The 26607-nt window shown below is 42.2% G+C and overlaps 2 protein-coding genes across 2 annotated transcripts; both read left to right on the top strand.

The window, feature by feature from the left end:
* The first annotated feature begins 255 nt into the window (after positions 1-255).
* On the top strand, positions 256-1792 carry LOC143019777 (uncharacterized). The gene is made up of 2 exons (XM_076175760.1): positions 256-1105; positions 1349-1792. The coding sequence occupies exons 1-2, from the start codon at positions 396-398 to the stop codon at positions 1638-1640; spliced, it is 1002 nt and encodes a 333-aa protein (XP_076031875.1). The 5' UTR covers positions 256-395; the 3' UTR covers positions 1641-1792.
* A 2239-nt stretch (positions 1793-4031) lies between these two features.
* Positions 4032-7876, top strand: LOC143019921 (uncharacterized). The gene is made up of 3 exons (XM_076175897.1): positions 4032-4086; positions 6352-7337; positions 7492-7876. Exons 1-3 carry the CDS (start codon positions 4032-4034, stop codon positions 7498-7500), a joined length of 1050 nt encoding a protein of 349 aa, XP_076032012.1. The 3' UTR covers positions 7501-7876.
* Positions 7877-26607: the final 18731 nt, after the last annotated feature.

The raw sequence follows: 26607 nt of genomic DNA, 5'->3' as shown, positions 1-26607 counted from the left end.
CACCCTCCCTTCCTCGCTCTCCTTTTCCTCGCCGTAAATCCCACAAGGGCAGGGAGCCGGAGGACGAAACGAGGGGAGAGGGAACTCTGGCTGCCCAAGTGGCTGCCCTCCTTCCGTCCCTGATAGGCCCCGTCCTTGAATCGGCCCTATCACATTATCCGGCCTCTCAGGCCGCGCAAATCATAACGCACCCCTCTCCAGAGCAACCTCCTATTGAACCTACGGCTCTAGCCCCCCCTCCCACTCTCCCTCCTGGTCCTTCCCTCCGCCCCTCCGTGCCGGCGACAGGTATAGGACTAGAAGGCCCCTCTCAGGAGGAACCCCCCAATCAGACGTCCGTCGGGTTGGACGGGGTGGAGGACCACTACAGTTCTTCTTTACCTTATCCTCCTACCATGACGGACTCTTTTGAGTTCCGCCCCTTCTCATGGTGTGACCTTCCCCGGTCCTGGGAGTACTCGTTTGGAGAAGGCCACAAGCTAGTGGCCTGGTCTCCCGACTACTCGCTACCGGAGGGCTGGAGGAGGAGAGATGACGTTATCCTAAAGTGGGCCAACGACGAGGAGGGGGCTAAGGTTCTATATAAGATTCGACCCCTCTCCGCCCCGGCCTCCACGCCCTCCAGGATTTCCACCTCTAACACTCTGGACGCATTAGGTGCTCTCCTGGAGAACCCTCGTTTAAACCCTGATGGGCATATGTTTGTCGACAGGTCGGGGGACTCGCCGGCGGTAGCACTCTCCCCAAACGCCTGGTTCCCGCAGGAGAAAGGGGAGAAGGCCTTAGACATCCCTGCTCTCTTCGAGCGGGCCCAAGACCAACCCAAGACGGTTCCTCCTCGACGGCATATCCCTTCATCATTCCCCGTCGTCCTGCCACCACCCTTCGCGCCGGAGGGCCTGCGCGATTGCTTATGGCACTCGGGCAGGGACCCCGCCCTCCCCCATCAACTTAGTGAACCGGAGGCTAAGTTGCTGACGACGGAGGCCTCGACCAGACAAGACCTTGCCTCTACCATCTCGACCGTCACGGCAATCGCGATGATGAGGAACTGGCTGACGACGCTCGCCACGAGCTTTGAGGACTTCCCGCGGGAAGAATTGAGGTGAGTGGGATATTTCAATCTATACAGAGGGTCCAGACCTGTCCTGGCGAGAGACGCTCAGGTAGCGTCTTCACCCAGGACGGAGCCTCTTGACTAGCGCCCGAGGACGAGGTCGTTCGGAAACGACCTCGGCCTCGCATATGTTATACGTTCTACAATTGAGCGATGTGACTTTATTACACCCTCCGGGGATCGGGATCCTTCTCGCCCTACTAATTTGATTCGCGTGTTTTCTGTATGCAGACACACCCTGGCGGCACTCTCTACCGTGGCAGAGGGTACAGCCAACATGGCGTCATCAGCCCTACCCCCAGCAGCGAGGGCCTTCACCGCGGCTCGTTTGGCAGCTCGTCAGTCTGCAACGCGGTCGGCCCCGGAGATAGCTCGCCGGGGCGTGGTGAGAGCAGCTCCCCTTTCCCGTGGTCTGTTCGACCAGGAAGCGACAGACCGCGTCTTCGCTACGGTCCCGACCGTCATCCAGATCCAACAACCCTCCCAACCTTCGGAGACACGCGATAGTGACCATCTCCGCTAGCACAGTTCTGGACTTCCTGTCTTGGCTAGCTGACACCACCAACAGGGCACCGGCGACGATCTCGGCTCACTCCGCAGCCCTCGCTGATCCACTCTGCTTCGGCATGAACATCAGAGTGCCACAAAGGGAGCGAAACCTTCTAATGAAGGGGATCCGCGCCTCGAGAGAGCCGAGACGTCAGCCGGTCCTAGCCTGGTCCTTGCATCGTGTTCTGCAGTACCTGACGTTCGAAGGGACCATCATGGAGGGGGAACACTTCCTTCAACGTGCCGTCTTTCTGCTCGCCCTGGCTACGGGTTACAGGGCGTCACAGCTGGCGGCGATCACCCGCCACCAGTCCTTCTCCAACCTGGAGGAGGACTGCTCTGCCCTAACTCTCGCTCCATCACCTACATTCCTAGCCAAGAATGAGCAGGCGGACGACATGATTGGCCCTATCAGAATACCATCCTTCCTGGAGGAAGGAAACCCACACCCGCTGTGCCCGGTCCGTGCGTTTAAAGACTACGTGGAACGCACGGAAGGGGTGTCCGAGGATCATCTCTTCTACAATTCGAAATCTCGGAACCCCCTAACCCCGAGGTCCCTGGCGCGTCTACTTTGCCGCATTATAGAGAAGGCCGACCCGGGCCATGCCCCCCACGCCCACAACATCAGAGGCCTCGCGGCATCGCTGGCATTTCTCCGCACCCACTCTGTGGAACGGGTGCAGGACCTCGGGGGCTGGGCATCAGCAACTTCCTTCAAGACACGGTATCTCTACCACTCAATCACCCCTGTCCCATGTGTCGCCATGGGAACGGCTCCACCCCTCTCTTCGCAAAAGAAGGGGGGCAAAGGGCGACCGAGGGGTAGGGGAAGGCCCAGGAACCGCTGAGCAAGATACAATATTCTACATAGAATTTATGCACTATGTAAATTGTACAATATTATTTTTATAAAAAATAAACAAATGAATATATATATATATTGATATTGATATCGATATAAGTACTTGATGCTTTTTGTCTCCCCTCTACTGAATGATAAGATGAATAGTCTCCCATACGAGACACACGTAATAACGGCTTGAGCCCTGTCCTCGACTACAATTTGGGCTTCACCTTCTCCTCCCACCTATCCTCGTCTCATGCTTAGCTTCGCTGTGCAGGTTTCTTCTCAGCCGATAATACTTCTTTGTCGCGGCTAGTGCCGCTTAAATTGTTTTTATCGGCTTAAGAAACCTGCACAGATTTAGGGTCCCTCCCTCCTCCCACAGGCGAAGCCTTCATTTCTCATTGAAGTGACGGCTCAATCCGTGCAGCCGAGTAAGAAGGGAGGGGATAGGGAGGGGGAGGTGGGGTTGTAGACGCTTGCGCCACCTGCACAGAGCCGGGAATTTTAAATTTCCGATGATTTATGCGGAATGTCCAACCACACACTCCCTTCCGGAAGTGGCCATTTGGCCAGGAGTGTGGTAGGGGATTACCGCTATAGCTTCGCTGTGCAGGTTTCTTAAGCCGATAAAAACAATTTAAGCGGCACTAGCCGCGACAAAGAAGTATTATTAACAAGTGCATAGAAAGTAGGTCTCAAGCTGGCATTACACAGTTATCTAATCGGCAAGCAATGCGTAAAATAATTCGGCGGAAATGGGATGAATTCGACCAAATTCCTGAAAACCCAAGTTCTATTCAAGAATTAGAATTGTCTCACGAATACAAGATATATAAGCTGGCACCAGGATTAGAGGAATTTTTGTTTGGTGAATGGAGGAACAGGCAACGATAGAATTATTATTTTTGGAAGAGAGAGCTGGTTGGAACATCTAGCAACTTCAAGCATTTGATATGTCGATGGAACATTTGCGATTACACCACATTTGTTTCAGCAAGCGTATATAATTCTGGTCAAGGAACATGAGAGCATGCACCCTGTACTATATACACTCCTACAGAATAAGCAAAGTGTAACTTATATGAGAATGATTGAAATGGTGAAGGAGATGGTACCAAATGCCCTCCCCGATGTCACAAACTGTGATTTTGAGTCTGCAGCTTTTGCAACTATGAAAACCTGTTTTCCTAATGTAGAAATCACATGCGGTTTGTTCCATTTCTCCCAAAACTTACTAAAACAAATCAAAAGTATGGGTCTCATGGGCTCATATAATAGTATTCCCGACTTTGCTTTAAATGCTAAAATGGTAATGACACTTGCTTTTGTACCAAGTGATGATATTAACCGTCACGTGACGGCCTTGCCTGATGAATTGGTTCTGTTTCTAAATTGGTTTGAAGATAATTGGTCGTCCACATCGGAGGGGAACTGGTAGAAGACAATCATTGTTTCCCACGCATATGTGGAACATGTACCAACAAAATTTATAAGGAGAAGATAGAACCAATAACCATGCTGAGGCAACAAGCAGACGACTACGAAGCAAACAAGGAATATTGCATTCAAGGTCTAAATATACAGGTCAGACCGTTTGAATTCTTGTGCGCAGCTTCTGGCGTCATTTGGCTGAGTCCATTTTCTCTTTGTGAAACACTGAAGAAAACTGTGAAACGCCAAGGAAGACAGGAACTATAATATTTTATATATTATATATATATATATTATATATCATATATATTATATATTCATATATATAGACAGGAACTATAATATTTTATATATATCTATATATATATTTTATATAATATTTGTCAGAATATAACTAATTGCGTGGAGCTGTGCGAGCGAAGGCAACGTCTTTTCTATACGCTGCACCAGCTTCAACTGACAGCTATAGGACCCGCCAACCCCACTTTGAACAGCCAGGTGACGTTCACGGGCCCGCTGCGCCAACTCCCTCGAAATTCGGTCGGAAGTGGTTAGACCTTATATTCTTAGATCTTGGTTGCATCCATCCATATGGAACTTCCTCCATGCTCTCGAACGAGTCCAAAAGGGACGAGATGAATATTTCGAGAAACTTTCAACCGGAAATGAACCTCAAATCAAATGACTAAAATACAGAAAAGCAGATGAATGAATATCAAAAATTGTTTCTGAATATGGGGAAAGAAATAAAGTAGAATATCTATAGCACGGGATAATATGGTCGCCCTCCAGAACTGTGCCTACACAGAGTCTTGGCAGAAATACACTGATTCCATAAATCACCAGACTAGTATCGCGACCATGTGGCGCCTTGTAAAAAGGGTTGTTAAGAAGCAACCTCCCAGCGCCCTCCATCACAGTCCAGACGCCTACGCCCAGGACCTCATTACTCTGTGGTCGTCACAGTCGCGGACTAACAATCTTCCTACGCATATCCAAGAGGCACTCTCCACCCGTCGCAACACCCGTAATCTCCACCTTATGGCTACACTTCTCCGCCCAGATGAAGAAGACGACGTCTCGAATATGGAAAATGAATTACGATTAGTCATGACTAATACAAAAACTTCTGCCCCCTACTTCTGCCCCCTACTGGAAGTTCCTGGCAACCCCCTCCTTCGCCTCTTCAACCTCTGCCTCCTTCGTGGACATGTACCTGCAGCCTGGACTTTAAGCACGATTGTTCCGATACCGAAACCAGGTACTGATAAATTCAGGCCCATTTCCCTAACTTCATGCTTCAGCAAGGTGCTTGAACGTATCATCCTTGCCCGGCTCATGAATCGTCTACAAGGTCAACTCTCCCCGCAGCTGTATGGTTTCCTCCCACGACGAAGTACGCACCACTGCCTTACTGAGCTCTACACCCGCCTCTCTCCCACCAGCGTAGTTGCCTTCCTGGACCTCAAAAGTGCTTTCGATGTAGCCAACCATGAAATAATTCTTGACCAGCTGGTTACCTTCGGAGTGCAAGGAAACCTCCTTCGATGGATTCGAGGTTATCTGAGTAACAGGAAGTCACGTGTTCTCTTTCGAGGTGTGTGCAGTTCCTACGAGCAGTTCGAACTCGGTACCCCGCAAGGTGGCGTACTAAGTCCATTTCTTTTTAACGTCTTGATGCACCGCTTACTCTCACTTCTTCCTAACGTTCCCGGTACAACCCTTCTCTGCTACGCGGACGACATCTGCATCCATTAAAACTCGCCCGCTGACCTCCAATTCGTCCTCAATGGCTTCTACACGTCAACTACCGCTTGTGGTCTCATCATTTCCCCTGAGAAGAGCAGAATATTTTCATCTCGTACTCTCCAAGCACTACCGACGTTCAACATGGGAGGTGATGCTCTCCCTCATTGCACACAGTACACATACCTTGGAGTACCAGCCCGGATCACTCCAGCCATACCGACTCGACAACGTATCCATCCCCTTGTTAATGATCTCCTTGATCGTCTGCAGGCCCGTTTTACCCCTATCAAGTGGCTTGCCACAAATTCCACCGGCGTTTCATTACCAATGGTCAGAACTCTATACACCACATTTCTTCGATCACTCGTTGACTACTTATCACCTGCCCTTTGTCAACTTCCCAGGAGAGCTTTGGAACCTCTCGAAAAATTCCAAAATAGAATAATGAGATTTATCTTAGGTTGCCCTCCTTCGACTCGCATCGTTAACATGCAAAGTGAACTTGGTCTACCCTCGCTCGTAGAGAGAATATATGCTAACATGGCCATTCTCTCTGTAAAATGCCTCCGATCGCCCTATCTGTCCCCAAACTTTACTGCTACCATCAGAGCGTCGCTCGAACCTAACGGTACACCCCACCTCCCACTTCGACCAGGAGGCCTCAACCTCGTCACTACAGTGTGCAACACACTCAGAAACCTTGACCTCCACGTCCCTGAAGAAACGGTTGAACCCGACTTGCCCCCGTGGCGAATCTCCCTCCCTAACGTCACCTTCACACCAATCTCCAAAGATGACCTTCCTGCACTTCAAAAGCAACTAGCACTAGAGACCATCGACAGCGTATCCTCAAAGATCCCCGCAGCGCATGTCATCTACATGGATGGCTCAGTACAGGCTGATGGAAGAGCAGCGTGTGCCATGTACTCACCCATCTTACAGCCACCTGTGGAAGCTGGATGGATTGGCCGCAGGTTACCTGTCACATCAAGCTCCACGTTTTGTGAGCTACACGGAATCCTCGACACAGTAACATATCTTGTAGACTGCAACGTAAATGGTGTGATCGTTTGTGACTCCCAACCAGCTCTACACGCCCTCTCCTCACCCAGACCCAACTACTATCGTGTTGTACAGGCCATACTGACCCAACTCGCCGTTGTTCATGAAGCATCTATGGTCGTATCTTTCATATGGGTGCCCTCACACGTCGACCTTGCTGGCAATGACACGGTGGACCATCTTGCCAAAGCAGCTTGTGCCTTCGTCTTAGACAACGAACGCGTAGTACCCTCTCTCACATGCCTCAAAAACAGAATACACGCAGCCACTCACACCATAACAACACGCCGAAGGGATGCGGAACGAGCCACCAGTGTCTCCATTCAACACCACGACCACTTCCTACCCAGCCGCCACAAGTATCGCCGACGCGGACCCATGGTACGGAGACACAATGTTATCAGTGCTCGGCTCAGACTCGGATATCGACCTGTGTGGCAAATATCCCAGGCGGAAGATATGCCACATCACTCATCATGCAGGCTGTGTAACCGCCCTAACGCCAACACTCTTGAACATTACTGTCTCCAATGCCCCATTGTGACAGACAGTATTCCACAGAGACAAGACGTGATAACTGTATGTAAATATTTACTTAGTGACGACAACTTAGATACACTCCTAGCTCGCCACCCCCATTTTGGGGGATTTTGATTGTTAAATCCAACCATACCTCCTTTTGTATCTCTTTACATAATACTATAACTAATATACTATTGTTTGCCGCCCTCAGAAGCAATGAATTTATTAAACGGTGGACCATCTTACCAAGGCAGCCTATACCTACGTCATGGACGTCACGCGCAATGCTCACCCTATCATGCCTTAAAACAAGATACGAGTACACGCAGCCACTCATGCCATGTCAACACACCGAAAGATGCGGAACGGTCTACCGATATCCCCATACGACCACCTCCTACCCAACCGCCACAAGTAACGCCGACGCAAGACCATGGTACGAAGGCACAATAATGTCAGTGCTCGGCTCGGACTTGGGAGTCGACCTGTGTGACGGGGCTCCCAGACGGATGATATGCCACGGTGATCACCGTGCGGGCTGTGTAACCGTCCTAACACGAACAACCTTGGTATTATTGTCTCCAGTGACCCATGGTGACAGACAATATTCCCCGGAGACGGGGCATGATGACTGTATGTAAACACTTACATAGTACCACTATCCCGCCATCACCATTTCGGGGGATCCTGAATGATTATTGTATTATGTCTCCATTTAAAGAATGTGTGTAATATATGACATGTCCTCTAACACAATGCTGTGATAGATGTACTATTGTTTGCCGCCCACGGGCGTAATAAATTTATTAAAACCAAAAATCTCTCTCTCTCTCTCTCTCTAAAAAAAAAAAAAAAAAAAAACATGTAATGATAATTGAATACCATGCAACAAGTTTATACATATGATGGATAGGGAAATTATGATAATAACTGGACATGCATTTTAATTCATTCCATGCCACTATGGATAAACAGTTCATCCTCGTCATCGCTGTCCATGGTGATGATGACGGGTTCCACACTTTCATGTATGTTGTCCGATGACCAGTACTCTTCTTCGAACGATCTGGACCTTCTCACAGCACCCGCCCACACCTCCTTGGTTGCGATAAGCGAGGTAGTTTGTGATGACATCACAACTTCACTTGTTTGATTTACTTGACGGTGTCGGCTACGACACACTTAATATCAAGAGTAAACGTCGTAATTAAATACCCTTGTGACTGCACTATAACGTCAAAAATTAGGGCAGGGTGTGAATTAGACTGTGCTAATATATCATGCTGATGTGAATGGTTATTTCGGAAATATGAGCTAAAAACAATGGGTCAAAGCCGCTGAAATACTTAGTAAACAATTTCGAACACAACTATCATCACAAGTTCCATAACAAAAACAACATATTTTATTAATAAATCATCTTCACGTATATGCATACACAGCAAGGAAAAGTATAGACTCAAAAGTATACTAACGATTTTTGTAAATTTTAATAGAATAACACCATTATATATTCTTATTGCAAATCCTACCTAAGATAAACTGAAAAGGTGATCTTGCCAATTTAAAACCATAGAACTCAATGCATATATGTTGAGGTCTATGCTAAAACTATTAAATAAAAGTTTTCTTCACTTTTTTCATATTTAAAACCTGACTCTTCTTGACTTCCTTGCAGCAAAATCATCTATAGTGTCATCATATGAAACCTGTTTGGATATTTCTCTATTAATACTAATTATTGCCAGCCCATTTAGGCGCTCCTGTGACATAGTAGACCTTAAATATGTTTTAATGAGCTTAAGTTTAGAGAAGCTTCTCTCTGCAGATGCCACAGTCACAGGTGTAGTGACAGCAATTCTTAATGCCACCCACATGTTTGGATAGATCTCTTTTAGGCCTTTTTCCTCGAGAAAAACAAGAAGGTCTAATGTTGTCATGTTTTTTTTTTTTTTTTTGGCCATTGTTTTGGAAATGACTGCATCTCTACAATCAGTTCATCATAATTTAAATCAGCCTGATCCCCAGATGTGAGCGTATTACACAAATCTTTTGCCAGCTTTTCTAGCTCACTAGCTGGCAGATCAGGGAAATTTATGAGAACACTGAATTTCTTTGCAACATCACTCATCATTCCAGTTCTCTCTCTCAGAGATTCAATGGCCACATCCACAACTACATTGAAAAATGAAAACTCCATTTTCTTCAAGGCATCGGTAATAGGTTCATCAGAGGCCTCATAGGAGAACTGCCTTTTAGTAGTTCTGAGTCTTTTCTGCTTTAGTGCAGCTTCCACATTCATCACTTCACACACCTCTTTGGCTAGGCTAATGCACACACAACACAGCTGCACACATACGGTGACATACCTCTACTTTGGGCTCGTTTTTACTCTTCAACCTTTTTTCTTTTCTTGTTTGCTGCACCTGACAGCTTGGACTGCCTCTTCATGATTGATAAAAGCTTGAATGCTTGACAGCTGAGTTGACAACTTAAGAAGACTTAAAAAAGAAGTTAAGATTGGAGTAAACACGATGCTTAGAAGCCTAAGGTGGCGAGCAGGCGACTGTCTAGTTTTAAAGCTCCTTGATACTGACGACATCCACCTATACAGTGTTGCCAACTTTTCTGAAACCGCCAGATTGAGTCCATAAGTTAGCTAAATTCGACCGAAAACCGGCTAAAATGTGAAATGTGCTTTCAAACATTAAACACCGTTGCATCAAGTATCAACACTTTCATTATTCATTTATTTTCGCGTTTGCACTTGTATTTATTTATTTATTTGAATTATTCACGTAAAAAAATACTTGTCTCTCATTTATTTATATATTAATTTTGGATGGCAATTTGGCACCCCCCCCCCAACAAATGGCGCCCCAGGCGACCGCCTGTGTCGCCTGTGCCTAGAAACGGCCCTGACCACAAGAATCAAAGAGGAAAAAGAAAAAGTAAGCACTTTACTAGGGATTAGTTCAGAAAGATGAACCTGAAATCATGAAACAAATTGAAGAGATGTATAGACTCGAAAAATACAGTACAGATAAGACCAGACCAATTAAGATTAAATTTAGTTCACAATCGACAGCAGAGAATATCTTACCAAAAACAGGGAAACTAGCAAACAGTGAACAATATAAAAAGGTATGGATAAAAAGATAAATGAATAGAGAAGAAAGAGAGGAGGAAAAAATGAAAAGACATGAAGCTAAGGAAAAAAACGAGAACAGAACAGAGACAGAAAAAGATAAATTCTATTGGAGAGTAGTGAATATGAAAGTGAGGAGATGGACCATACCAGAGAAAAACAAAAGGGAAACAGAAAATACAATGGACGTAGCAGAAAATTAAGAGTGTCTTACACAAATATAGATGGATTAATAACAGGATTGAATGAACTTAATGATTATCTGAAGGAAAAAGAACCGGGCATAATGGGAACTGTAGAGACAAAATTGAAAGGTCCACTACCACCCAACAGTGTAGGACATGATGCATATAATTATTGGATTAAAAACAGAGAGACAAAACAAGGGGGTGGAGTTATGTTCCTGACTAAGAAAGATATAAACGTGAGGAGTGTCACATATGGAAAGAATACAGTAGAGATGATTATGATCGAAGTGGAAGACAGAGATAAGAAGAGCAGAAAGTTTGTGATAAATTGTGTGCCTCCAAAAACAGCCTCGTGGGAAGAGAGCGAACATAAAAGTATGTTAGAAGACACAAGGATAACATTAGATAAAATAATGGAAGATGGAGGAAGAATAGTTATGATGGGCGACTTTAATTGCAAAGAAGTCTGCTGGGAAGAGATGACCGTAAAGGGTGGAGACGACTCATGGGGAAATGTTCTACTCGAGATGATTATTGACCATACAATGACACTGTGCCGTTACGAGCAGTAACGGGGCTTTTTTTTTATAATTCCGTGTACCTCCATGTTTACATATTTTTTGTCGTAAGGCTCGTTTCCCCTCGGAAGGGGTTTCAATTTTGTTTTTTGTAATGCTTTAATTTTAAGTGTATTTCGAACAGAGACCTCATCTGTTCGAAATCCCACCTTTGTAAGTTGTCTGCAAGCTATGTCGCAAGATAACATCGCATTATTTGTACAATGTTCACTTTAAGAATTAGAATTAAGAAGGTGTGTAAGACCGGTTGCCAGTCTGGTTCAAAACGCCTACTGTAAGGTGTACACACCCCTCCCTTCCGCGGCCAACTCAGTAAGTTTTTTTAGCCGAATTTAGTTTTAGAAGATCTGTTATATTGCATTGTCTGTATGTCATAACGAATTTAGTCTTAAGCTGCTCGTATTTCATGTTCAGATTCTTTGTAATTCTTTATAAAGCTGTTAGTAACGAGCGCCACTCTGTATTTTTTACAGTTTTTCATCTCCTCCTCCTCCTCCTTCTCTAAAAATTTCTTCTGTTCCCAAAGTTTCAATGGCAACACCTTTAATGTGAAGAGGAAAATGCCTCTTGTAAAGGAGAAAGCCTTTCCTATCGTCAAATAAACGTAGCACCAGGTACTCAGTGGATCCTTTCCCCTCACGCGTTTGTTTTCGTTATGTAAGAGGGCTAAGAGGGCACCCGCTACGTTTCCCCTATGCGCAGCATAGTAATTCGCTGCGCCACAGACACAATGGATACAAGAGAACACTAGGTATAGAAATGAAGAAGATCCATCGAGACTAGACCTAATAATCACATCTGAACCTAAAATAGTGGAAAAGATTGAATATAAGACACCAATAAGTAAAAGTGACCACATATTGGTTGAACTGGAACTAAATGAGAAAAAATATATGAAAAGAAATGAACAATATAGAAAAGGAAGAATCATGTATGAAAAAACAAATTTTGATAAAATAAGAGAATTCTTTCAAAAAGAAAACTGGGAAAGAATATACAAAGAAGAAACAACGGTGGAAGAGAAATGGAATATTTTGACAAAAATTTATAAAAAAAAGAAGTGGAAAAATATGTCCCAAGACAAAAACAAGAAAAAGAATATGTAAAATGCTGGTACAACAAAAGCTGTAGGGAGTTAAAAGACAAAAGATATAAAGCCTGGACCAAATGGAAGAAATACAAAAGAGATAAAGCCTGGACCAAATTGAAGAAAGACAAAAGAGATAAAGCCTTGACCAAATGGAATAAAGACACAAGACCTGAAAATTTTAAAGTATATAATTGTTATAGAAATGAATATGTACAAGCGTGCAGAGAGGAAAAAAGAAAATATGAAAAAGATGTCATTGAAAAATGTAAAGGTCAACCAAAACTATTTTACAGATTTGTAAACAACAAACTGAAAAACAAACACGATTTAGAGAAATTAAGACAAGGAGGAGTTGAATACACAGAGGAAATAGAAATGGCAGAAATTATGAACAAGCATTTTAGATAATTTTTTACAAGGGAAATCATACAACCTGGAGAGATTGAATGGGAGGAGAAAGTCCCCCCTATGAAAGAAATAGAAGTAACAAAGAATGAAATAATGAAACACTTGAGTAATCTTGATGTCAGAAAATCGCATGGACCAGATGAAATAGCAAACTGGATTTTGAAAGAATGCAGGAATGAACTGGCAGACAAAATACATATCATAATAAACAGTTCCTTGAAAGGAAAATTTAAAAAAAAATGGAAAAAAGTAAATATAGTACGTATATATAAAGGGGGAAATAAAGAAGACCCTACCAACTATAGACCAGTCTCTCTAACAAGTACAATAGCAAAAATTTGTGAAAGAATTATCAAAAGTAGATGGGTAAAATATTTAGAAGAAAAAAAAAACGTGCTAAATCCAAGGCAATTTGGATTCAGACAAGGACGATCATGCGTCACCAATTTAATATGTTTCTATTCAAGGCTAATATATATAATACAAGAAAGAGATGGATGGGCTGATTGTGCATTTCTAGACCTAAAAAAAGCTTTTGACAAAGTACCACATAAGAAGTTGCTTAAGAAATTAGAAACTGAAGGAGGAATACAGGGCAAACTGCTTAAATGGATGGAAGACTTTTTGCAAGAAAGAAAAATGAGAGTAGTGATAAGAGACAAACACTCAAATTGGGATGAAGTAATAAGTGGTGTTCCACAAGGAACAGTTCTGGCCCCAATAATGTTTGCTATACATATTAATGATATGGATGAAGAAATTGAAAGTTATATGAGCTTCTTTGCAGATGATGCAAAACTATTAAAAAAGTAAACACGGAAGAAGATTGTGAGTCACTACAGAGTGATCTAAATAAAGTATGGGAATGGAGTAGGAAGTGGGAGATGGAGTTCAACACTAAAAAGTGTAGTATAATGGAATTTGGAAAAAGCAAAAAAAGAATAATAGGATCATATAAATTGGGAGAAGGAATAAAAAAAGTTGAAAATGAGAAGGACCTGGGAGTCATTGTTATGAATCATCATCATCATCATCATCATCATCATCATCATCATCATCATCATCATATCTTGTCGCACCAGAACCGTGTCCATATAAGGGCAGTTTCATTTGCTTCCCTAAGGTCTTGGTCGGAGCAATGGGGACTCAATGGACATTCCCGGAGGACGTGGACCATCGTCTGTACTTCGCCACAGGGACATTGGGGGCTATTGGTGTATCCCCACTTGTGTTTGTTTTCTTTCGTTTTGCCCACCTTGGCTCTTCCTCTGTTTAAGGTAACCCAGTCCTTCCTGGTTAGGTTTGCTCCTGGGGGCAAGGTCTCGTTTGGGCATGGTATGGCCTCGTTATGGCCCAAATTGTCATATTCCTGCCAACATTTTAGTCTATGGGCCACAGCTTGGGTTGGATCCAGTCCCTCCACCGTCATGAAGCTTTGGCGAGACTTCAGTCTCTGTCCAACCTGAAGGTGACCGTATAGTGGATGCCTGGGATCATTTTGTTGTTTATATTTTTCTATCTTGGTCATTATTTCGCGCCGAATGTGGGGAGGTGGAATCCCTGCCAGTCTGTAGATAGTATGTAATGGCGTTGGTTTTAGGGTACCTGTAATTATTCGACACGACCTGTTCAGTTCTGGATCTATTTTGCGTGCATGGCATGACCTGGCCCATACTGGTGCGCAATATTCTGCAGTGGAGTAACACAGTGCCAAAGCTGTTTGTCGCAGGGTGTTTGGATCTGTTCCCCAGCTGGTGGTGGCAAGTTTGCTGAGGAGGTTGTTTCTGGTTGAGATTTTTCCAATCAACTTGTTGATATGCTCTTTGTAAGAGAGAGTCCTGTCGAGAGTAACACCTAAATAGGCAGGGTGTGGGTGGTGTGCCAGATCAGTGTTGTTCCATCTGATTCGTAGCTCTCTCTTGGCTTGGTGATTTTTAAGGTGGAATGCACACACCTGTGTTTTGTTTGCGTTCGCATTGAGATGCCACTTTTTGTAGTACGTGGAGAGTGTGGTTAGGGCCTCTGATAGTCGGTCTTCGATGGTGTTGAAGGAATCAGACTGAGTGGCAATGCACAGATCATCTGCATAGATGTACCTATGGGTATTCTGATACTGTGGCTGGTCATTGGTATAAATGTTGAACAGTGTTGGAGCCAACACAGATCCTTGTGGGAGTCCGTTCTTCTGGAAACGGTACCTGCTTTTCTTGCCATCCATTTCCACATAGAAACGGCGGTTTGTTAGAAGAGACTGGATGATGTGAACCAAGGTGTGATTCTGTAGTGTTTTGGCGACTTTCAAGAGGAGTGCCCTATGATTGACTGTATCGTAGGCGGCTGTAAGATCTACAAAGACAGCGCCAGTGATTTTCTTTTTCTCGAATCCATCTTCAATATATTGCGTTAGGTTCAATACCTGACTGCAGCATGAGCGGCCTGGTCTAAAGCCTGCTTGATCAGCTGAAAGTTGTTCATCAACTGTTCCCTCAATGCGTGCAAGGATCATTCTTTCATACAGCTTGTATAAGGTACACAAGAGGGATATTGGTCTATAGCTTTTGGGAGATGATGGATCTTTCCCTGGTTTAAGAAGGGCCACTACTCTGGCTTTTCTCCATATCTTAGGAATTTGGTAGGACATGGCGCAGTTGTTAAATAAGGTCAGTAGCCATGTCTTGGCGTTTTCACCAAAATGGTGTATCATCTCTGGAGTGATGCCATCCTCTCCAGAGGCCTTGCCACATTTCAGATGTTTCATTGCAGCATTTAAATCAGCTAGTGTGAAGGGTACAAGGCCTTGTTTACAATCTTGCATGATGCAACCCATCTCATGCTTCATTTTCTTTAAAAAGCCTCTCTCTTTATTGGCTGGCTTGCCGTTGAGTAGCATTTGATTAGCCACCTGGTTCGGTGTGACAGCAGCTACTCTGGGCTGGGGGGCCTTGTCTGAATTGAGTTTTTTAATTGTTGCCCAAGCTTTCTTGCTGTTATGGGTCATGTCAATATTAGTTATGATCTCATGCCAGCGTTCTTTCCTTTCCTCGCTGATTGAGGCAAGTAGGCTATCTCCGAGCTCAGTGGTACTTTCAGAGAGAGGATCTTCATTATATGCCTGAATATACTCGTTGTATTGGTCTTTGCTTTGCTCAGAGAGGCCAGGGATGTAATTCTTTCTGCATCCTCTGGGGATGTTTGTCTTTGCAACCCTCCAAACTTGTGTTTGGAATTCACCATAATGTTTGGGTGCAGGGATGATGTTAGTAAGAGCATCTTCTAGGTCTGTTGTAAAACCTACCCAATTGGCTCTGCGAAAGTTAAACCTCGGCTTGGGCTTTATTATTTGGGGTCTGATCACTGGTCTTACTGTGATTACAATTGGGCGGTGTTGGGTTTTTGGTATTGGGTCGCCGATGGATTTATCAAAGTTTAAGACGTGCCTAGATGATACAAATGCTAGGTCGGGGTTGTAACCCCTTCTCCATCGTGCACTTTGGAAGGATGTGCTATCCTTCGCATCATGGAGGATTGTTAGGTCCTTTGATGTTGCCCAATTCTCCACTGCTTCCCCATCTATATTTGTGTGGCTGTACCCCAAGGTAGTACTGTGGCTGTTAAAATCACCGACAAGCAAACTTGCCTTGTCGATTTGGGGTATATTTGGCCATGTGAAGGGGGTTGGTGGGGGTTTGTACACTGTAGTGATGTTGAGGTGTACAGTGTCTACCTGTAGGATCTCTAGCCCTCTTTCTGAATAGTCAATACTGTTCTTGATAATTGACTTGTCTCGTGCATAAATTGCGCTGCCATGAACGGGGCTTGCGTGATGGATAATTAGGTGCATACCAGATATTTTTGGTGGCACATGATCCTTGTGTGTTTCCTGTAGACACAATATGTCAGTGTCCAGGTTAGCGAGAATCTCAGATTTTGATGCAGACATTCCCTCAATGTTGACACTGAGGACTCTAAACTTGGTCGACGACATGTCCTGGGGCCGAGGGTTCATCCTTTTACCACCCCAGGAGTGAGCACGGGTCTGTGCGTGGTGTAGCAATTATGAATAATATGTCACCTGAGAAACATATGAATAAGATTTTTGGAGAAACTTATAATTTAATAGGAACAATCAAAGTGACATTTACATACCTGGATGAAGAAATGGTGAAGAAAATACTAATCGCTTTGATAAGACCAAGATTGGAATATGCAGCAACGATGTGGTCACCAAGTACAAAAAAATGTATAACAAAACTTGAAAGAATACAAAGAGCAATTACAAAATTGGCACCAACACTCTCAAAACTATCATATGAAGAGAGACTAGCAAAACTTGAGCTACAGACACTAGAGCAAAGAAGAGAGGAGATTTGATAACTATTTACAGAATCATGAAAGGCATAAAAATTATTGATAGAGAGGATCTAATAAAATGGGATGAAAGAAATACAAGAGGACACGGAAAGAAAATCAAGAAAGACAGCTATAGAAGAGATATGAAAAAGAACAGCTTTCCTCACAGAGTAATAGACAGTTGGAACAAGTTAGATGAGAAAGTGGTGTGTGCAAAAACAATACATGAATTTAAAAATAGTTTAGATAAAATGAGATATGAAGACGGGACTCTACGAGCATAGCTCCCCTTCCCGTAAAATACAACTAGGTAAATACAACTAGGTAAATACACCAAGCCTAAGGAATGTTGTGACCTAGACCAGGCTAGGGAGTCGACTGCCCTAGACCCTAGGGAGTCTTTTGACCTATCCGAGGCTAGGGAGTCGACTGTCCTAGAGTCTAGGGAGTCTTTTGACCTATCCGAGGCTAGGGAGTCTTCTGACCTGGACCAGCCTAGGGAGTCTTCTGACCTAGCCGAGCCCATGGAGTATTGGCACCTAGACCAGGCTAGAGAGTCTTCTGACCTAAACCAGCCTAGGGAGTCTTTTGACCTATCCGAGGCTAGGGAGTCTTCTGACCTGGACCAGCCTAGGGAGTCTTCTGACCTAGCCGAGCCCATGGAGTATTGGCACCTAGACCAGGCTAGAGAGTCTTCTGACCTAAACCAGCCTAGGGAGTCTTTTGACCTATCCGAGGCTAGGGAGTCTTCTGACTTGGACCAGCCTAGGGAGTCTTCTGACCTAGCTGAGCCCATGGAGTGTTGGCACCTAGACCAGGCTAGAGAGTCTTCTGACCTAAACCAGCCTAGGGAGTCTTTTGACCTATCCGAGGCTAGGGAGTCTTCTGACTTGGACCAGTCTAGGGAGTCTTCTGACCTAGCCGAGCCCATGGAGTATTGGCACCTAGACCAGGCTAGAGAGTCTTCTGACCTAAACCAGCCTAGGGAGTCTTTTGACCTATCCGAGGCTAGGGAGTCTTCTGACTTGGACCAGTCTAGGGAGTCTTCTGACCTAGCTGAGCCCATGGAGTATTGGCACCTAGACCAGGCTAGAGAGTCTTCTGACCTAAACCAGCCTAGACAGTCTTCTGACCTATCCGAGGCTAGGGAGTCTTCTGACTTGGACCAGTCTAGGGAGTCTTCTGACCTAGCTGAGCCCATGGAGTATTGGCACCTAGACCAGGCTAGAGAGTCTTCTGACCTAAACCAGCCTAGACAGTCTTCTGACCTATCCGAGGCTAGGGAGTCTTCTGACTTGGACCAGCCTAGGGAGTCTTCTGACCTAGCTGAGCCCATGGAGTATTGGCACCTAGACCAGGCTAGAGAGTCTTCTGACCTAAACCAGCCTAGGGAGTCTTTTGACCTATCCGAGGCTAGGGAGTCTTCTGACTTGGACCAGTCTAGGGAGTCTTCTGACCTAGCTGAGCCCATGGAGTATTGGCACCTAGACCAGGCTAGAGAGTCTTCTGACCTAAACCAGCCTAGACAGTCTTCTGACCTAGACCAGTCTAGGGAGTCTTCTGACCTAGCCGAGCCTAAGGAGTGTTGGCACTTAGATCAGGTTAGGGAGTTTTCTGACCTAGACGAGTCTAGGGAGTTTTCTGACCTACCCGAGGCTTGGGAGTCTTCTGGCCTAGATCATCATAGGGAGTCTTCTGACCTACCCGAGCTTAAGGAGTCCTCTGACCTAGCCGAGCCTAAGGAGTATTGGCAGCTAGACCAAGCTAGGAAGTCTTCTGACCTAGACCAGCCTAGGAAGTCTTCTGACCTAGCCAAGTTTAATGAGTCTTAGGACCTAGTCTGTAGAGCTTTTGATCCAGTCTATGGTTGCATTATTTTACCTGCTTTCTTTAAAATGTGTGATTTCCGTGTAATTTAATCAAAGAAAAGTTACGTTTTTATCCTCTGCAAAATTACCACCAACAGCTACGATTCGCCCAGCGCGCCATCTAAGATCACTGGTGGTATGGATCAAACTATACTCTATTAAGTTTCTTATTATTGTGTTATTAGTGTAAAATATTGCATATAGTTGAATTATTACAACTATTTTCTTCAAAATGTGTGATTTTCATGTAATTTGACCAAAGAGAAATTATGTTTTTAGCTTCTGCAAAATAACCAACCACAGCTACGAATACCGTAACAAATTAGCATATGGTTGCATTGAATTATTTTCTTTAAAATGTGTGATTTCCATGGAATTTGACATAAGAGAAGTTTTGTTTTTATCCTCTGCAATATTACCGACCACAGCTATGAATACCGTCCAGCCCGCCATCTATGATCACTGGTGGTATGGATCAAACTTCACTCTATTAAGTTTCTTACTATTGTGTTATTAGTGTAGTAGATTGCATATAGTTGAAATATTTGAACGATTTTCTTTAAAACGTGTGATTTTCATATAATTTGATCAAAGAGAAGTTATGTTTTAGGCTCTGCAAAATGACCAACCACAGCTACGAATACCGTAACAAACTAGCCACCCCTTATAACTATTCTTCCTCCATCTTCCATTATCTTATTTAGTGTTATCCGTGTGTCTTCTGACATATTTTTGTGTTCTCTCTCTTCCCATGAAGCCGTTTTAGGAGGCACATAACTTATTACAAACTTCCTACTCTTCCCATCCCTGTCCTCCAATTCCATCATAATCATCTCTACTCTATTCTTTCCATAAGACATTCCTCACATTTACATCCTTCTTAGTCAGGAACATAACTCCACCCCCTTGTTTTACCTCTCTGTTTCTAATCCAACGATAATATGCATCATGTCCTACACTGTTGGGTGGTAGTGGACCTTTCAATTTTGTCTCTACAATTCCCATTATGTCCGGTTCTTTTTCCTTCAGGTAATCATTCAGTTCCTTCAAGCCTGTTATTAAGCCATCTATATTTGTGTAAGACACTTTTAATTTTCTGCTACTTCCATCATGTTTTCTGTTTCCCTTCCGTTTTTCTCTGCTATGAACCATTTCCTCACTTTCATATCCACTACTCTCCAATAGAATTTCTCTTTGTCTGACTCTGTTCTTTTCTCGTTTTTTTCCCTTAGCTTCTAGTCTTTTTGTTTTCTCATCCTCTCTTTCCTCTTTATTCATTTCTCTTTTTATCCATACTTGTTTATACTGATCACTTTTTGTTAATTTCCCTGTTTTTGCTAAGATATTCTCTGCTGCCGTTCGTGACCTGAATTTAACCTTAATTAGTCTGGTCTTATCTGTATTGTATTTCCCTATTCCATATATTTCTTCAATTTCTTTCCTTGTTTCTTGTTCATCCTCTTGAACTACTTATAATATCTTATTTACCTTTTCCTCCTCTTTTACTCTTATAGTCCTATTTGGATTGTGCTTCTCTTCCATCCCTAATATAATTATAAATTTCTTTTTGTCTGCTAAGTCTCTTGCTATATTGCCTTTCTCTCTCTCTCATCACTTTGATAACTGTGTCCTGAGTATGTTCTTTCATCTGTTGTGTCACTATATCTATAAATACAATTTTGTTGTTCTCGGACTTTTTCCAACCCTGTACTTTTGTTATGGACTCTTTATTCTCTTTATTATTATTCTTTAATTCCTCATTCTCATCTTTTACTTCTTTTAACTGTCTTTTTCATTCTTCTATTTATTTAGTTAGGTTTTGGTTCTCCTTCTTTAGTTCTTCCAATTTATCTGCGTAATCCGTGTAAGTTGGCTGAACCTAACCTCCCACTGTCCGATCCTTTTCTCTAGTTTTTCCTCTAGACTTGGTAATCGGGGGAGGTTGGCATCCCCTCCCTCATTAAATCCATGGAAATTATTATTTTCACTTTCTATTGTGTTGTTCTTAAACGTATTTCTGATCTTAGTGCCTTTACTGATATTTTCGACTTTACCTGCGTCGTCGTCTTGTTGATATTTCTTGCGTCCGGGGGAGCCCTTCGTCTCCTTCCTCATTTCCTTCCATTTCCCTCAGTAATCCCTCCCTATCTCCCTTTTCTTCACCTTCCCACTACACCACGAGCTTTCTCCTTCCACTACTAATACAACAAAGGTACTCCCTCGTTGTTCAGATCGACGAAACTTGAAGTTTTCCTGGAGTTCCAAACTTCGCTGTCACTTCGACTGACGTGTGTATTACCTAGTTGTATTTACCTAGTTGTAATTTGCGGGAAGGGGAGCTACGCTCGTCGTGACCCGCCTTTGTATCTCGCAGTGTCTAGTTTGCTCTTAAACTCATGGATGGTTTTTGCGCACACTATTTCATTGTCCAGTTTGTTCCAAGTGTCCACCACTCTATGTGGAAAACTGTTTTTCTTCAGATCTCTTGTTTGTTTTTTTGTTTGTTTGTTTTTTTGTTTTGTTTTTCATGTCCTCTTGTGCTTCTCTTGTCCCAGTCTAACAAGTTCTCTCTATCGAGTATTTCCGTGCCTCTTCATGATTCTGTAGATGGTCAGTAGGTCACCTCTCTCTCTTCTTTGCTCCAGAGTCGGTGTGTGTGTATTTACCTAGTTGTATTTCACGGGAAGGGGAGCTATGCTCGTGGTGTCCCGTCTTCATATCTCGTTTTATCTAGACAATTTTTAAATTCGTGTATTGTTTTCCCATCTAACTTGTTCCAAACGTCTATTACCCTGTGGGAAAAGCTGTTCTTTTTTTAGGTCTCTTCTAGAATTGTCTTTCTTGATTTTCTCTCCGTGTCCTCTTGTATCTCTATTACCCATTTTATTATATCCTCTCTATCAATAGTTTCTATGCCTTTCATGATTCTATGAATAGTTATCAAGTCTTCTCTTCCCTTTGCTCTAATGTCTGTAGCTCAAGTTTTGCTAGTCTCTCTTCATATGATAGTTCTGAGAGTGTTGGTGCCAATTTCGTAATTGCTCTTTGTATTCTTTCAAGTTTTGTTATACATTTTTTTTTTTTTTTTTTTGTACTTGGTGACCACGTCGTCGCTGCATACTCCAATTTTGGTCTTATCAAAGTGACCAGTATTTTCTTCACCATTTCTTCGTCCAGGTATGTAAATGCCACTTTGATTGTTCTTATTGAATTATAAGTTTCTCCAAAAATCTTGTTTATATGTTTCTCAGGGGACATATTATTCATAATAATGACTCCCAGGTCCTTCTCATTTTCTTTTTTTAATTTCTTCCTCTCCCAATTTATATGATCCCACTATTCTTTTTTTGCTTCTTCCAAATTCCATTATACTACACTTCTTAATATTGAATTCCATCTCCCACTTCCTACTCCATTCCCATACTTTATTGAGATCACTCTGTAGCGACTCACAATCTTCTTCAGTGTTCACTTTTTTCAACAATTTTGCATCATCCGCAAAGAGGCTCATATAACTTTCAATTCCTTTATCCATATCATTAATATATATAGCAAACATTATTGGGGCCAGAACTGTTCCTTGTGGAACTCCAATAATCACTTCATTCCAATTAGTGTTTGTCTCTTATAACCACTCTCATTTTTTTTTTTTTTTTTTATGCAAGAAGTCTTCCATCCACTTTAGCAGTTTGCCCTGTATTCCTCCTGCAGTTTATTTCTTTAACAATTTCTTATATGGCACCTAATTGAAAGCTTTTTTCAGGTCTAGAAATGCACAATCAGCCCATCCATCTATTAGCCTTGAATAGAAACACATTAAGTTTGTGATGCATGATCGTCCTTGTCGAAATCCAAATTGCCTTGGATTTAGTACATTGTTTTTCCCAGATGCCTTACCCATTTAGTTTTGATCATTCTTTCACAGATTTTAGCTATCATACTTGTAAGAGAGACTGGTATATAGTTAGTAGGGTCTTTCTTGTTTCCCCCTTTATATATTAGTACTATATTTGCTCTTTTCCAATCTTCTGGAACTTTTCCTTCTTTTAATGAACTGCTTATTAGACTATGTATTTTGTCTGCTAGTTCACTCCTACATTCTCTCAAAATCTAGTTTGCCATTTCATCTGGTCCATGCAATTTTCTGACATCATTACTCAAGTGATTCATTATTTCATTCCTTGTTACTTTTATCTCTTTCATAGGGGTGACTTTCTCCTCCCACTCAATATCTCTAGGTTGTATGTTCTCCCTCATAAGCACTGATTTAAAATGCTTGTTCATAGTTTCTGTCATTTCTATTTCCTCTGTGTATTGAACTCCCTGTCATAGTTTCTCTAATTATTGTTTTTTTCAGTTTGTTGTTTACTAATCTGTAAAATAGTTTTGGTTGATCTTTACATTTTTCTATGACATCTTTTTCATATTTTCTCTTTTCTGCTCTGTACACTTGTACATATTCATTTCTATAACTACTATATATTTTCCATTTTTCAGGTCTTTTGTCTTTTTTTCCATTTTATCCAAGCTTTCTTCCATTTGTCTTTTAACTCCCTACATCTTTTGTTGTACCAACTCTTTACATATTCTTTTTCTTTTTGTATTGGAACATACTTTTCCACTCCTTTATATTTTTGTCAAAATATTCCATTTCTCTTCTACTGTTGTTTCCTCCTTGTATATCCTTTCCCATTCTGTTTTTTTTAAATAATTCTCTTATTCTATAAAAAAAAAAAAATTGCATACATCAATCTTCCCTTTCTATATTGTTCGTTTTTTCCATGTATTTTTCCTCATTTAATTCCAGTTCAACCAATATGTGGTCACTTTTACTCATTGTTCAATCTTGTCCACTATTTCGGGTTCTGATGTGATTATTAGGTCCAGTCTCGATGGTTCTTCCTCAATTGTATACCTAGTATTCTCTTGTAACCATTGCGTCATTGTATGTTCTATAACCATATCAAGTACTACATTTCCCCATAGGTCGTCTCCATCCTTCACTGTCATCTCTTCCCAGCAGATTTCTTTACAATTAAAGTCACCCACTATAACTATTCTTCCTCTATCTTCCATTATCTTATTTAGTGTTATCCTTGTGTCTTCTAACATATTTTTGTGTTCTCTCTCTTCCCACGAAGCCGTTTTAGGAGGCACATAACTTATTACAAACTTCCTACTCTTCCCATCCCTGTCCTCCATTTCCATCATAATCATCTCTATTCTTTCCATATGTGACATTCCTCACATTTATATCCTTAGGAACACTCTATCCCCTTGTTTTACCTCTCCGTTTCTAATCCAATAATTATATGCACCATGTCCTACACTGTTGGGTGGTAGTGGACCTTTCAATTTTGTCTCTACAATTCCTATTATGTCCAGTTCTTTTTCCCTCAGGTACTCATTCAGTTCCTTCAAGCCTGTTATTAAGCCATCTATGTTTGTGTGAAACACTTTTAATTTTCTGCTACTTCTATCATGTTTTTTTTTCTGTTTTTCTCTGCTGTGAACCATTTCATCACTTTCACATCCACTACTCTCTAATAGAATTTATCTTTTTCTGACTCTGTACTTCTCATTTTTTTCCTTAGCTTCTAATCTTTTTGTTTTCTCATCCTCTCTTTCCTCTTTATTCATCTCTTTATATCCATACCTGTTTATATTGATCACTGTCTGCTAGCTTCCCTGTTTTTGCTAAGATATTCTCTGCTGTCATTTGTGACCTGAATTTAATCTTAATTGGTCTGGTCTTATCTGTATTATATTTCCCTAGTCTATATATTTCTTCAATTTCTTTCCCTGTTTCTTGTTCATCCTCTTGAACTACTTCTAATATCTTGTTTACCTTTTCCTCTTTTATTCTTGTGGTCCTATTTGGATTATATTTCTCTTCCATCCCTAATATATTATGCATTTCTTTTTGTTTGCTAAATCTCTTACTATATTCTCCTTTTCTCTCATCACTTTAATAACTGCGTCATGAGTTTGTTCTTTCATCTGTTGTGTCACTATATCTCTAAATACAACTTTGTTGTTCTGCTGGACTTTTCTCCAATCTTGTGCTTCTTTTGCTATGGACTCTTATTTTATTATTCTTTAATTCCTCGTTCTCATCTTTTACTTCTGTCTTTTTAATTCTTCTATTTCTTTATATTTTGATTCTCCTTCTTTAGTTCTTCCAGTCTATCAACTCTTTGGGTAATTAGTGTTTATCCTAATCTCCCATGTTTCATTAATTTTTTTTTAGTTTCTCCTCTAGATTTACTAGTTGGGGGAGGTTGTCACCTTCCTCCCTCATTAAATCCATAAAAGCAATTATCTTCTCTTTACATTGAGCTTCTATTATCTATATTTCTACTTTTGACACCTCTGCTTCCTTGTTCCTCGTCTGTGTGTTCTGCCCCATGTTTTTTACACCCCTCCTAACATCTGGGGCTCGTTCGTCCCCTTCCATTTTCCTCAGTAATCCCTCTCTTTCTCATTTTTCTTCACCTTCCCACTACACCACGAGCTTTCCCCTTCCGTACCAATACAACAAAGGTACTACCTCGTTTGGATCCCTGAAAATTGCACTTCTTTTCCGGAGTTCCAATCTTTGCTGTGAATCCAACATAAATGTGTGTGTGTGTGTAATTATGGTAAATTTTGAAAAACAAAACTTTAATTTTGTTGTTTCGAACATTTCTACCAATGACGCACATGGGTAACATTTGGCACGAAGACAAAAGGGAGCGGGAGGGGCAGAAAGGGGGGGGGACTTTTTAATTGCAAAACTGTGCGTTGATCACGTAGGCAAGGAGAAAGAGGGGGGTTATACCCTATGAATTTACTGTACGCTTAATTGAAATTAACAAGCTGAAATAACCTCTGGATATCTAACATAAACACCAATTTAAATAATATAAATGAATGGGTAAATTTTAGCATTACAAGTGTAGTATCTAGGGTTGCGTCTGAGCTCATGGTAACCCGTCTCTGTATCCCCATTGATCAAAATTAGCCTTAAGTTCATTATTGTTATTAGGCTGAATTAAACATTTTATAAAAAAAAAAAAAAATCCACAAATTGATGTTTCTGTGTGGAATGCTGTGCTTCCCAACATCTTGGCTGGATGCTGGCCCAAAGCAGGGACAATTAACTGGGAAACCTAAATTGGGCCTATACTAAATTGGGCCAATTACGTACACTCAGGTGTCCTGAGTTAGTCCGATTAATAAAATTATCCAAGTGTACACTGGACTGTGTCGGCTAGAAGCTGGGCCAAGGCAGGGGCAATGAACTGGTACCCTAAATTGGGCCTACACTACATTGGGCCACATCCGTTAATTCTTATTCCCAGAATTGGTCCGACTAATAAAGTTATCCACATACACACTGGACTAAGTCAACTAGATGCTGGTAAGTGCATTGGACCAGTTGATATAGATATTCATTTTCACATTTGACTGCATTGGTTAGACATTGATGCCATTGATGGAAAACTACTTTTATGCCTACGCTTCATGTGCATAGCTCAGTATCAGGCTACATGCCACCTCACTCACCCTTCACCCCTCCCACTTTAACCTATTACCACACCTGATACATATTTTTGGATGCATTCCAGGATCTGTTAAATGCACCAAGAAGTATAGCAGGTATGGTAAAAGGTTTATGGAGTAGGAATGAAGGGTGAGTGTGCATGGCACCTAGT

The sequence above is a fragment of the Oratosquilla oratoria genome, chromosome 38 (genome assembly GCF_046742065.1).
Source record: "Oratosquilla oratoria isolate Oo_2021 chromosome 38, ASM4674206v1, whole genome shotgun sequence".
Taxonomy (NCBI): Eukaryota; Metazoa; Arthropoda; class Malacostraca; order Stomatopoda; family Squillidae; genus Oratosquilla; species Oratosquilla oratoria.
Note: the sequence above shows the minus strand (reverse complement) of the source record. Positions and strands in the feature narration are given on the sequence as shown.